The following is a 14,587-nucleotide window of genomic DNA, read 5'->3' on the forward strand; positions in this document are numbered from 1 at the left end:
ACCCCACAGTCTAGCTGGAGAAACAAACGAGAGAATGCATTAATTAATTCAACAATTATTTACTGAGTATCAGCCATCCATCAGGTACTATGCTAGGTGTGGAGTACAGTGAACAAAACTGACAAAAGCCCCTTCCGTCGTGGAGCTGATATTCTAGGGATGAAAAAGATAATGCATGAAATAAGTATGTGTATAGTCTATCAGATGCTGATCAGTGCAAAGGAGAAAAATAAAGCAGACGAGGAACTAGGGCACGTTCCTGTAGGTTGGTGATCTGGCTGTACTTTGAATAGCCAGGAACGGATTTACTAACCTAAATATAAGGAGGTGGGGAAACTGTAATCTAAATCATATGGGGGCCCAAGGGAAAGCCCTGTCTCTTTCCAGGCCCAGCTGAAGGCAGTAGCAGAACTCAAGACTCCTGAGCCCAAGTTTGAGCTCACTCCTTGGGCCGCCGCGCCCGGCACCAGGGGGCGGGGTCGGAGCAAAGGTCCCGCCGCCCGCCCTCTTCTCTCGTGAGCCCCCGCCCCGCCTGGCTCCTCCGACTCGGCCGGCGCGGGGCGCGGGGCACGGGGCGTTTGGCTGCGGGGAGGTAAGTGCGGACCGCGGTGCTCTGCTCCGGCTCCAGGCCTGGACCCTGGGGAGACGAGCCCGCGCGTCTCTTTCCCTCTGGGACGCCCTCCCGTCTGTCGCTTAGTCCTACGCGGGACGAGTGGGTGGGCTGCCCGCAGCTGGACCGCTGGCCCCTGGCGTCTGCTCCAGTCCCCGGACCTTCACCCCCTTCCTATCCTCTCTCCCCCTCTCCCCTCTGCCAATTCCTTCCCTGGTTGTCGCGAGGACAGCGGGCACCTTCTGTTCCCCACCCCTGTTGTCGCCCCCTCCCCACTCCTTCATTCTTTGTCTTCCGGTTTCTCCTCCGGGTGCGCGGAGGCTCTCCCCGCCGGGCGCGTGGGTGCGGGAAGGGAAGGCGCGGGGAGGCGTGGAATTCACTCTTCGGCCTGGACCGAGTCCCCATCTATCGGCCTCCGGGATACTGGGCCCCGAGCTTGCGGAGGCGGCGGCCAAGCCCCCTTGGGTGTTCTCGGCCTGGGTGGGGTGACATCACAACTGCTCGAGGGGCTTCTTGGGGCCTTCACGTGCGGACCCCAGACCCTGTCGGAGTCGCTTCCCAACTGCACCTGACAGGGAAAGACTAGAGGGCGGCTCTTAGAAAGACATCAGTTGTAGAGTGCTCCCCACCCCCCCAATCTCTCGTTGAGAGCCGCCTCTGTTTAGAGGACTGGTGGAGGGATGGATGTCTTGGTTTCTCTGCCTTTAAGAGACAGACAGAGGGTCTAATCAGAGTGGAATGAAACAGCGCTGTGAGGTCAGAGAAACAGCTGAATAAATTAGAGTAAATTCATCGTTTTCCAAATGCACCACCAATGAGCTCTTCTCATAAACGGAAAGCAGCCAGGAGAAGATGAGCCCAGGCAATTAGAGAGATCTGAGAAACGTGGCCCAAGCCCCCAGCTGCTGCCCTTGGCCTGCCTGCTTCATGTTTTCCAGAAGAGCTTTTCAGTTTGTTCTTTTCTGAACTCTCGAGGGGACCAGAAGGTTCTTCTCTATTCTTAATCAGCCTCCTGTTAGCCACTCCACTTCCTCCAAAATCTTTGCTGCCTCACCCTGACTCCTTTTTCAAGCTCATGCCTGTTTTGTGACCATCCTTTGTTTTTTATTTCAGATTTTTATTTTAGAAGGAAATGCTAGAATACCTAGTCTTTAATATGTGTTGTTTAAAAAATGAGCTCAGGTACTGGGCTGTAAGCACGGGGAGATACAGAAGGATGACTCCTCTATTTTAAATTTAATAGACTCCATTTCACTTTGTCATTTAGAAAACCAAAAATAATTCAAAATCTGGTGATGTTGTAGGTAAAAGACAAGTACCTCAGTGATGTCTCATTTCCCTAATGAGGAAATAACATATATTTTATAGCCATGGTTTTTGCTTCCTTCATAACTGAAGTTTACCCTTTTGAACACATTTTCTCACTTTACAAAACAAATTATATGTAGCCCAAATTTAAAAAAACAAAAAACAAAAAAACCTGGGGAGTCAGCAGAGCAGGGTGGTCAAGGACTCAGGCTTGGGAAGCAGGTGGACCTTGGCTGGAATCTGGGCTCAGCAGTAATTCTCTATGTGATGTTCAGGACAATGTTCATATTTTGTCTGTGGTCAGATAAGACTATGAGATGTCTTGTTCTTGTCTTGATTTATCATGACCACAAGGCGACCTTGCTCCATGCTGATGCTCTGACATTGTCCGTGTTCACCAGGAAAACACAGGGCCAGTGCCAGCAACCCTAGGGCTAGCTGATGGAACCAGGCCAGCTCCCAGATGTCAGGACTGCTTTTTTCCTCGTGATCTTTAGCAAGTTACTTAACATTTTTGAAATTCAGTTTCTACATTTGTGGAAATGTAGGCAGTGCCTACCCAGGGTTGCAATGGAGATTAAATGAGGAAATGCGTGGAAAGGATTTCACCCAGTGGCACATAGCAGGAGTGTGGCATTTTTATAATAACAAAAATTTAGAAATAACCCAAGTGATGAGCAATACAGGCCAGGTTAAATAAGCGACGGCACATTCGTGTGGAGCGGGGCTATGCAGCTGTATTATGCAGAGAGTATTAACCATGGGAGGATCTCCAGGGCTTACTGCTACATGACAGAAAGCAAGATGCAGAACAGTGTGTTGACTCCTTTTTACTTACATTTGTATAAAGAAACATACAGGTGCTATGCCTGAAGGAGAGATGGGTGAAAGGGTAGATGGGACCTGGGTAGGAATGGGATTTCTCAGTGTAGATCTTTCCCCATAGTTTAGATATTTGAGCCGTGTAAATGTATTATATATTCAACCATAATAATGAAAAAGAAACCTCTAACTTCAGCTTCACAAGAATATTCTCAGAGTTCCTTGATGGAGTAAGCCTAATTCTAATAAAAACCTCCAAAGCAACAGCCACATCCTTTAACTCTTCCTAGAGCAACCTACCCTGTCAAGAGGCTGTGTTTGTTGTTAGGTTGAAACAAAAATTAAAAAGTAATTTAGGAGTGCCCTTTCTTCATCCTCTAATCCCTCTGGGGCATATTGTTGTCATTACTAAGGCGTTGCTGCCCACAGCAGATGGGTTTTGTTACATTTTGTTTTTTAATGGCAAGTCTGATTTGCCTTCTTCAGAAAACTGTTTAATCTGAAGGCAAGTTAGTGAACTTCCTTCCCGGTTGTCCCAGGAAGGAATAGAAACCCTGAAAACGGAGATACTGACACCCATGGTGAACTGAGGCAGACTCTGCTGGGGCTTTTGGACAAGTGGTATGAAGTTCCATGTGTCACTGGGGAGACCTTATTTTGTTCAAAGTTCTTTCCTTGTGTTTGACAAGATGAATCTTGCATCTTATCCTTGATCCACTCAGCAGTTACTGTCTTGCTGTCCCCTACCAACCTGCCCCTCCCGAATTCCCTCTCTTGGTAACTGGCATCTCCATCTCATCAGCCAAGCCAGGCCTGCACTGTTTGGAGGCCCTGCTGGGGTCTATTCTCTTTCGTCACCACACTCACATCCAACCAGAGTTGTGGAGAAACCACCAAGCCAGCATCCTTACGCCACCGACCTAGTTCAGTGTCATCATCTGTTGTTTGTTTCTAACCTTGTTTCCTGCCAGCTGGTTTCCTATTTTGCTTCCAGAAGATCTAAGTGACCGCTCTGATCACATTACTTTAATCACATTTATTGAATAGTATATACGTCTTCCACCCCACCAGCTGAAGGGTGACTGGGCTTTCATTTCTGGATTTAAAAGTAATAGCTAGTTGCTTTCCATTTATGAATAGAGGAAATCACACAGTGTAGAGGAAAAGCACATTTGACCCTTCAGAAAAGTTGGGGTGGTCAGTATGCTGTTCAACAGATATTCCTAGGTCTCTGCCTTCCAGATATTTAGTAGGATTGTATTTCCTGACTGTGATGGTTGGCTGAGGCCACGTGCCTAGTTCTGACAAATTGAGTGGAAATGACATGTGTCAGTTTTGGGGCAGAGTATTTAATTGCTGGTGTGAGACTTTGCAGAAATCTCTTTCCTGTTGGCTGACGACTGACAATGTTCAAGGTGGTGTCTGCCCCTTCAGTCAGGACCCCTGGAGGTCTATGTTGAGCAAAGCTCTCCTGTCTTCCTGTACTGGACATGTAGTGTGAGCAATAAATAAAGCTTTATGGTTGTAAGACACCAAGATTTGGAGGCATAACCTAGCCTATCCTGACTTACACACATATTTTCTTTCAGTATTTCAATCTGACTTTTTAAATATTACTGGAGCTCAAACTAAAGGCTTCTCTAAGGAGAAGGCATTGTTTCATGTATACTGATGATACAAGGGAGAAATAATGTAATTTTAGAAAGAAAGAGTCATGAAATAATAACTTCCTATATATATATATATATTTTTTCAGGTTATCTGGAGTTCTCAAAATGTTTGCCAAAGCAACAAGGAATTTTCTTAGAGAAGTTGATGCTGGAGGTAACCTGATCGCAGTATCAAACTTAAATGACTCTGATAAATTACAGCTTCTAAGTTTGGTGACCAAAAAAAAGAGATTCTGGTGTTGGCAGAGACCCAAGTACCAGTTTTTATCTGTCACTCTTGGAGATGTACTCACAGAAGACCAGTTTCTGAGCCCAGGTATGTTTCTTTGAGTATCTTCTACGATTAGTTCCAGAACAGGACATGATTCTTCTAGACACATGTTGTCTTGAGTGATTTTAAGGTGACACCTTATAATAAATAAATTATATTTCTTTTAACATACCCTCTCTCAAAATGATGAAGTTCTGCAGGCCTGACCTGAAAAATTATAGCTCAGTCTTTAAAAAATAATATTGCAGATTTTGGTACAAAAGTAAGACTCAGCATAAGTGGGATGGATCTACACCCCAGATTTGGTTTGGCCTTGAGGTTGATGGTGCCACATATCCATCAGGAGGGCTGAACTCAGTTTTTACAGTGATTAGGAGGTGCCATGAGGGTTCTGCATGTGGGCTGGGGCTTGCAAGGTTTCAGTTTCCTGCCGGTGCCAATGGAGAGAACATCTGGGGTTTCTTACTAGATTACCCAGCTGTGTAACATAAAGGAAAGAGGCAGTGGTGGGCTTGAAATATCAAAAATGGGATTTGACTCATTATTACAAAGGAATATTTACAAAATGCTGAAGAAAACAAATCAACAAAAATTCTTCCATCAAGTGTTAATTCCCGTTGACACTTGGATTGTAGTCTTCTTTCTCTGCATCCAATTTTTTTTTTAATTTGAGGTATAGTCAGTTTACAGTGTTGTGTCAGTTTCGGATATACAGCACAATGCTTCAGTCATATATGAATATACATATATTCATTTTCATATTCTTTTTCACTGTAAGCTACTGCAACATACTGAATATATTTCCCTGTGCTATACAGTATAAACTTGTTTATCCATTTTATATATATCAATCAGTATCTGCAGTATCACTTCCCACCCCTCTCCCCCTGGCAAACACAAGTCTATATTCTATGTCTGTGTGTCCGTGAGTCTGTTTCTGTTTTATATATAAGTTCATTTGTCTTTTTTTTTAAATTCCACATGAGTGATATCTTATGGTATTTTTCTTTCTCTTTCTGACTTACCTCACTTAGAATGACATTTTTTAAAAACAAAATTGGAAGTACACTACATATAATTTTTATATACTCCTTATTTATTTTTTATTTAACCTTATATGTTTTCCTTCATAGGTTTAAATATTTCTTAATACTATTTTCAACAGTGTATATGCACCTTAATTTGCTTAACCATTCCAATTTAGTGCTTCATAAAGTTGCAGTGAACACTTCTGTCCGTTTTTCCTTTAAGCAATTGCTTTAACATAGAGTATTTTTTTAATTAAAAACATTTTTAATTGAAAAATTTTTTCTTATTGAGATATAGTTGACTCAATATTATATTTCAGGTATATATACAACATAGTGATTTAAAACTTTTATAGATTACACTCCATTTATAGTTATTATAAAATATTGGCTATATTCCCTGTGCTGTACAGTATATTCTTATAGCTTATTTATTTTATACATAGTAGTTTGTATCTCTTATTCTCCTACTCCCACCTTATCCCTCCCCGCTTCCCTTTCTCTACTGGTAATCATTAGTTCTCTATATTTTTTTATACACAAGTTTATTTTTTAAGATTCCACATGTAAGTGATAACATGCAGTATTTGTCTTTCTCTGATTTGTTTCACTTATCATAATATCCTCTAAGTCCATTCTTGTTGCAAATGGCAAGATTTCATTATTTTTTATGGCTGAGTAGTATTCCATTTTATATATACACCACATCTTCCTTATCCATTCTTCTGTTGTTAGACACTTAGGTTGCTTCCATATCCTGGCTATTGTAAGTAGTGCTGCTGTGAACATTGGGGCAACATAGATTCTTAACAATAGAATTCCTGGTCCAGAAGTTGGGAACTTTTCGAGGACTTGTGATATTCATTACTACACTTATTGGAACATAGTGATGCCTGAAAGTACCATCAGCTCTTAATTATTGGACTAAATGATGTTTGAGTCTTCTGTCAGCTCTAGTTTTTGAATTTTGTGATTGCATCTCTATTAAAGGGGAAAAGAGATAAAGGAGATAATTTGAGTTGACAAAGAATCTCCAAATTTTCTTCCCAGCCAGCATTCTAGCCAGTGCTTTCTTCAACCAGGCTCATTATTAGAACTGTCAAGTGGTGGGCAAATGAACTGGTATTCATTTTATGTCATTTTCACCCCCAGATGTCTGCTAGAACTTCTACTGAGTGGTGTAATGACTAAATATGAGCAAAGGAAAGGGGAAAAAAATTCATAGAACGGACCACAGACCCCTGAGTTACTGGGATTTCACTGCTCTGTGCTATTGAGGTGCCTGTCTCATGGAGTCCTGAGAGACCTTGAGGACTCGTGTGAGATGGGTCAGGCCAGTTGCACTCCCTGTTAATGAAGAAGTCCCACGTAGGCTCATGGTCTGAGGCCAGAACAAACCCGGGTTCTGTGTCCTGTTAGTGTTAGGGCTGTAATGAGAGGTGCCTTCTACTTTGTCTCCTGAGCAGATTCGGGATACTTCACCTTTGCTGTTTTTGCCCTTTGCAACAATACCGGAGTGTTGTGTTACCAGGGGATGTGGAGGTTGGAGGGTGGTGACCTGGCTGCTGGCAGTCCCAGTGATAGCCTGTTGGTTTCCTCACTCTTCCCCTCCCACCCACAGCAACTGATGACTTGATGCAGAAGTGTGCGCAGACCACGTCTGTTTTGGAGGTGTGTCTAGCATGGCACTTTGGAATAGTCTTGATTGTCCCCATCTGCTGTGAGGTGTAATCTTAGGGACAGAGTTTCCAGGAGTGGTAATAAGCCTGACTGAGACCAGAACTAGAACCTGAAGATAGAATTTCTTTCTGTGCATCACTTTGTATTACTTAGGACAGTCCTGTTTGTCAGGAAGTGATGTTACTCTGGCCTAAAGCCAGTGGATGGGGTGAGCACTTGCTCTGTGCCAGGCTCCGTAGGACATGTTTTACAGACATCAGCTTGCAGCAGAACCCATCAGGTAGATGTTATTAATTATCTCCAAATTACGACAAACCTGAGATTTGGGGAGATGGATGTTCCCTAAGATCTCCCAGCTAGCAATATTACAGTAGTGATACAATCTTGAGCTCCTAACAGCTGCTCTATGCTGCTTCCCAAAACATTTCCCAGAGTGTCTGTTTTCTCAAGATGTGAATCGAGGACATTTTCACAGGCTTCTTATTTGGGCAATGATTCTCCAGTTTGTAAACTTCACAGATGAATGGTGATGAACCCTGGTTGAGGAATGGGTTTTCTTGACTGCTGTGAAAGAAATACAGGTGTTGAGGGCAGTGACTGGATGGAAGGAAGCCTTTCAGACCCCAGTGGATTTGAATCCATTATGAATTGCCACCAGGAGCCCAGGAGAGCCTTGGGTCAGGGCAGTGGAAAGGGCCATTTACTTTAACTCTTACTCAGAGTGAGTGTGAGGTTCCTAAGAGATGCTCAGTGTAGCCTTACTGAATGATGGTGTCTGAGACTATTTTTATGATAGTATTTGGTTGAATTAAAAATAAGAACAGTAGGCATCTGGAGACATGAGGAGGCTGGCAGTTCAGGTCTGAGGTCATCAGATATTTATCTTGAGCATTTAGATAAAAAGGGCAGATCCTGAAGGCAGTCTAATAGCAAGCACCTGGGTATGACCAGCTAAGGCTCCCGGCAATCCCTAGGGGAGTTGATTGAAGCTGGGACACTTCCTGAGTGCCTGGGAAGCCAGGAAGGAAGAATGAGGAGTCTGGAGCTTGTGTGTTCTGGGATGGTGTCTGAGGCAGGGAGGAAGGGCATGCCACGGGCATTATCAGGAACACAGAGATAAGGAATTGCTTGATAAGGAATGACTGGGTAGAGGTCAAATATAAACAGGTAAGTATGGGGAGAGAACTGTTTGAATGGGGATGGTCATGAAGGCCAGGGGAGTGTTCCCCAAGGCCACCAGTGGGAAGGGAAGATGCCCAAGGACAGGTTCAGGTGACCAGCCTACCAGATACCGAGTGGGGGCCACTCCCTGGGTTGGGGATGGGGGGAGTGCTGGGCTGCTGTTTTCTCACTGTTCAGGTGTCATCCTCATCTAGTCCCCTCACCCAGGAGAAACACAATTAAAATGTTCTGTTTCTTTATCTGGACAGTGGTTAAAGAGATATTTGATTTAAAATTATTCTGGAAGCTCTGTAGATACTTTTGGGGCACTTATGTATATGTGTGTAGATTGCAATTGAAAGATGAAAAAACAAAAAAGCACCCAGTAGAGCCCCCGGCCACCAGTGCACACACGCCATGCTCAGTCTGCACCTGCTGTGCCGGCGCCCTCTTGCTTTGCCCACAGGCACAGCATGGCGGCCAGCTCTCCTTTTGGAGTGGGTCTCCACGGGATGGGAAGGCTAGGCGAGGCACAGAGGTGGCCGTTTGGTTATCAGATTCCTTTGCATGTCTCTCTCCAGTGGTCGTGGAGTCGGACTTTGTGAAGTACGAGGGCAAGTTTGAAAACCACGTGAGCGGGACCCTCGAGACGGCCCTGGGGAAGGTGAAGCTGAACATTGGAGGCAAGGGCCTCGTGGAGAGTCAGTCCTCATTTGGATCCCTAAGGAAGCAGGAGGTGGACTTGCAGCAGCTCATCGGAGATGCCCAGGAGAGGTAACGGCACTCTTGCTTGGCATTTTGGAGTTTGGCACGTCTCTCACTTAAAGGTCATTTGGTTGGAATTTCGCTAGAAGGGTGACATTGGGAACATGGCCAATCAACAAACAGCACTGAAGGCCCATCTGCTGAAACTCGAGGAGCAAAGCATCCTCTAGACTTTGATGGTTCTTAGCCTGAGGGGGGAGATGTGGGAAGCACTTTAAAAGGGTGTTACCTCAGGCAAATGTGTACTTTAAAAAATTGCATGATTTGTAAAATACCAACAGTGAGAACGCTCTGTCCTACGTTTTTGAATTTTAATATCAGACACCTCCCCTCTGATCCTTATGATTTTCTGATTAGAAAGAGACAGGTGAGGGGCTTCAGGGAAAGAGATGGTTTGTAACTCTGAAGTCTTGAAGAAATCCCACATTTACTCATGGTTTAGCTTTCGGTGAGTACATGTTACCCCAGTAAAATGATAATACATCATTATTTGACCTTACGTTTATTCAGCGTTCCGTAAGTAATTTGCTGAGTGTCTGCTGTGTACTATGTATTGTCCTCCATGGTAGGGGTGCTGCTGTGAACAAAATGCCACCATTCCTGCCCTATATTCTAGTGGGGACAGACACACAACATGCAACTAAATAAGTAGAATATATATTATAGAAGGCTGATGGGGATCGCTGGAGCGGAGAAAAGTGTAGCAGAGGAGGAGGATAGGGCATGCCAGGAATGGAGCTATGCTTTGAAAAAGGGGCCAGAGAGGCATCCTGCAGGAGCTGGCAACAGAAGAAAGACTTGAATTTGAGGAGGGAGCGAGCATAGGGGTGTCCTGGGCAAGAGGGCTGTGGGCAGAAGTGGTGTGACTGGAGCTGAGTAAGCCAGGCAAGAGCAGGTGAGGTCAGAGGGGGCAGAGGAGCGGGTGGCAAGTCCCATAGGACCTGACAGGCCACAGGAAAGACTTTAACTCTTGTTTTAAGTTGAAGTATTGTTAATTTACAATATTGTGTTAGTTTCGCGTGTACAGCAGAGTGATTCAGTTCAGTTCTGTGTGTGTGTTTATATATATATATATATATATATATATATATATATATATATATATATATATATATACTTTTTCAGATTCTTTTCCATTATAGATTATAACAAGATATTGAATATTATTCCCTGTGCTATAAAGTAGGACCTTGTTTACTTTATACATAGTAGTGTGTATATGTTAATCCCAAACTCTTAATTTATCCCTCCCCTTTTGGTAACTGTAGTTTGGTTTCCATATCTGTGTGTCCATTTCTGGTTTGTAAGTAAGTTCATTTGTTTGGTTTTTTTTTAGATTCCACGTATAAGTGATACCATATGTTATAGATCTTTCTCTACTTAATTCACTTAATATCAATCTCTAGGTCCATCCATGTTGCTGCAAATGGCATTATTTCATTCTTTTTTTTATGGCTAAATAGTATCTGTCTATTCTGTCTACACACACACACACACACACACACACACACACACACACACACACTCTATACAACTTCTTTATCCAGTCATCTGTCGATGGACATTTAGGTTGCTTCCATGTCTTGGCTATTGTAAATAGTGCTGATGTGAACATTGGGGTGCATGTATCTTTTTGAATTGGAGTTTTCTCTGGATATATGCCCAGGAGTGGGATTGCTAGATCACATGGTAAGTCTTATTTTCAGTTTTTTAAGGAACCTCCATATTATTCTCCATGGTGGCTGCACCAATTTACATTCCCACCAACAGTGTAGCAGGATTCCCTTTTCTCCACATCCTCTCCAGCATTTATTATTTATTATTAGTAGACTTTTTGATAATGGCCATTCTGACCAGTGACCTCATTGTAGTTTTGATTTGCATTTCTCTAATAATTAGCAGTATTGAGCATCTTTTCATGTGCCTGTTGGCCATATGGATGCCTTCTTTGGAGAGATGTCTATTTAGGTCTTTTGCCCATTTTTTGATTTTTTTTTTTTTTGATATTGAGCTGTATGAGCTGTTTGTAAATTTTGGAAATTAGTCCCTTGTCGGTTGTATCATATGCAAATATATTCTCCTTTTTCATAGGTTATCTTTTCATTTTGTTTGATTTCCTTTGCTATGCAAAAGCTTTTAAGTTTAATTAGATCCTGTCTGTTTATTTTTGCTTTTATTTCCATTATTCTAGGAGCTAGTTTAAAAAGAATATTGCTGCAGTTTATGTAAAAGAGTGTTCTGCCTATGTTTTCCTTTAGGAGTTTTAGAATATCCAGTCTTACATTTAGGTCCTTGATCCATTTTGAGGTTATTTTTGTATATGGTGTTAGAGAATGTTTTAATTTCATTCTTTTACATGTAGCTGTCCAGTTTTCCCAGCACCTCTTGCCAAAGAGACTCTTTTCTTCATTGTATATTTTTGCCTCCTTTGTCATGATTAATTGACCATAAATGTATGGGTTTATTTCTGGACTTTCTGTCCTGTTCCACTGATCTATGTGTCTGTTTTTGTGCCAGTACCCCACTGTTTTGGTTACTGTAGCTTTGCTGTACAGTCTGAAGTTGGGGAGCATGATTGCCCCAGCTCTGTTCTTCTTTCCTAAGATTGTTCTGGCTATTCAGGGTCTTTTATGTTTCCATACAAATTAAAAAATTTTTTGTTTCAGTTCTGTGAAAAATGCCATTGGTAATTTGCTAGGGATTGCACTGAATCTGTAGACTGCCTTGGGTAGTATAGCCATTTTAACAGTATTGATTCTTCCAATCCAAGAACACGGTATAGCTAGCTCTCCATCTGTTTGTGTGGTCTTCAGTTTCTTTCATCAGTGCGGAAAGACTTTAACTCTTACTTAGAGTGAGATGGGAAGCCACTGGGAAGAAGACATTGGGAAGGGAAGTGACATGATCTGACTTATGTTTTAGAAGGATCATTCTGGCTGCTGGGCTGAGAGACTGGATGGGTGGAAGCCAAGAGTCCAATGGAGAGGTTATTGCAAAAATCCTGACAAGAGATGATACTTCAGTTTTTACAGTAACATATGTGCATTTTTGTGTGTAATTTTATCACTTTTTCTTTTAAAACAGAAATTGCCAGTCCAAATAAATTAAGAGAAAACTTGCTTGTGTTTAAGTATAAGTAGCTTATCTCCTTGTTTTCAGTATTCTTAGGATTATGTGAAATATAAAATATGTTTTCTCATTGAAGAAAACAATGTTTAAAAATTAATGAGTTAAAAAGATACCATAAAATTCATGTACCAAGCGTTTGGTGGGCAGATTTTATACAGATATTGAGGATGCTTGGACAACTGAAGTTTTCAAAACCCATTCACCTCTCCACTGAACTCTGCTGCTTAATGGAGTTGAAAGACCATGACGATTATTTGACTATTGCCTCCTGGCACTTTCTAGGACTCCAGGACTCCACTGAGTTAGGACTCTGGCAGGATTTCCCTTTCTTGGTCAGAGAACTTTCAGCCCTGTCTGGTGACACTAGGTGGGGCGGACAGCCACCCCTTTCTCTGATAGTCACGACTTTAATTTTCTTTTTTTCTACTGCTTTTCTTCTTTGTTAGAGAGGCATTTTCCTTCTCTACTACAATACTGGGGACATACTGGGAAATGTGTGTTGTTTGTCTGAAAATGAAATTTCACTGGGGAGAGTCTTATATTTTCATTTGCTGATTCTGGCAGAGAGGGACAGGAGGGCTGGCTGTTCCTCAGTCTTTAGACAGCCCTCTAGAGCTTAATCCAACTTTGCAGTCTTGCTGTTTCTATTTCAAGAACCACAGTTTGGCAATGTTCTGTAATCACATTTCCCGATACAGGTTTCTCACACACTCTCCTGATTCAGGTGTAGAAGATGGTGCCTGTAAGAAGCATATGGGGAGATTCTCAGTGAGTAGAGATGGGAGAAAATAATCTCAGAGAAAGAGATGAGGGCCAGCAGTTATAACTGGGGGGCCAGGGAGAGAAGGAGGGGAAGGAACGGGCATCTGCTGAACACCTCCTGTGTGCTGGACACTTTACGGACATCATCTCATTTACTCTGCATAGCCGTCTCCTTTTACATTTAAGAACCTAAATGTCCTCAGTGAGGGGAAGTAACTTGCTCTCAGTCCTGGAGCTCAGTTTGGGTGCTGGCGCTAGGATTCAACCCAGGATTTTCTGGCTCTAACGCTCCTGTTCTTGCCTCTAAATCATTCTTGAAATGTCTGTGAAGCAGAGAAATTGGCTGAATTTAAAGGAGTTAAAATTACAGCAGGAAACTTAAAGGCAGAGGCATGTATCTGGGTTACCAGTGAGGCTCCCTGGAGACAGGTACAGTGGACTCGAGGCTGTCCTGAGCAGGCCACCCTGAATAGCTCCGTCTCCCCACCGGGAGGTGCTCACACAGGGGCTTGAGGTCCCCTTGAGAGAGCTCAGACATCCTATTCTTTATAGAGGTGATGGGGGACGAATGGTCTGGGTGGTGGGGTAGAAGGGCGATACCGAGAACATGGTAAAAAAAAAAAATTAAGGTCTAGAAATGGAAGAAATGTCTTATCACAGAGTCACTTCTTTGTTGGTTGCTAAGAGGTAAAGGTAAGCTACAGGGGAAGGAGGACTCTTGACCACAGGATGGAGATCATGTAAAGCTAACATTCTTGTTACTTCACGCTGGAATAATAAATTCCTATCTAACATGGTCTGCCTGTCTTTGGACTCCCACAACATCAAATTAAGACACTGGTGTGGCCTTGGGAGTGGTGATTAGTAATGCTTACATACTGTACGTTCTCCGTGGCTTATTTGCAGTTATTTTTATTTCAGGTCATTTAGATAAGTTGTCATCTGTATATGAGTTATTTTAGCCCTCGGAATTCAGAGTATTTATTTTATTGTCTGTGAGATGTGTTTACATGTCAAAAACAAACGTCATCTGTCCTTGATAAAACAGGCATGTGCCTATGTAACAGTTATCCCCATTATCGGGTACCAAAGCCTTTCACAGGGCCTCAGGTCCTAACCTTCCAGACACCTGGAGATGACCCTCTTGAATGAGAGCTCAGTGTTCTTGATGAAACCAGGCGAAGACCTTTCCATAATGACTCAGATTCATGTTTTATTCTTAACATCCAGTATTATTCTCTAATAAACTCTTTAGTTTTTCTGCCTTGTCTTCCATTATCAGCTGCTGTTTGTCACTGCTTTAAGTGTAACCGTGACACGCACGCCATCTCTGCCACTGATTTATTGCTTCCAATCTCCGTGGGTTTGAGGGTGAAGAGTT

General features: G+C 42.8%; 1 protein-coding gene across 1 annotated transcript in view; it reads left to right on the plus strand.

Annotated features, from left to right (window-relative positions):
• The first annotated feature begins 435 nt into the window (after nucleotides 1-435).
• GSDME (gasdermin E) overlaps nucleotides 436-14,587 on the plus strand; it is a 53,113-nt gene continuing 38,961 nt past the window's right edge. Inside the window, exons 1-3 of the mRNA XM_074367339.1 lie at nucleotides 436-592; nucleotides 4,497-4,726; nucleotides 9,132-9,324. Of these exons, the coding sequence (XP_074223440.1) occupies nucleotides 4,516-4,726; nucleotides 9,132-9,324 (404 nt within the window). The 5' untranslated portion in view covers nucleotides 436-592; nucleotides 4,497-4,515. The remainder of the gene's footprint in view (nucleotides 593-4,496; nucleotides 4,727-9,131; nucleotides 9,325-14,587) is intronic.

Source organism: Camelus bactrianus, chromosome 7 (genome assembly GCF_048773025.1).
Source record: "Camelus bactrianus isolate YW-2024 breed Bactrian camel chromosome 7, ASM4877302v1, whole genome shotgun sequence".
NCBI classification, from domain to species: Eukaryota; Metazoa; Chordata; class Mammalia; order Artiodactyla; family Camelidae; genus Camelus; species Camelus bactrianus.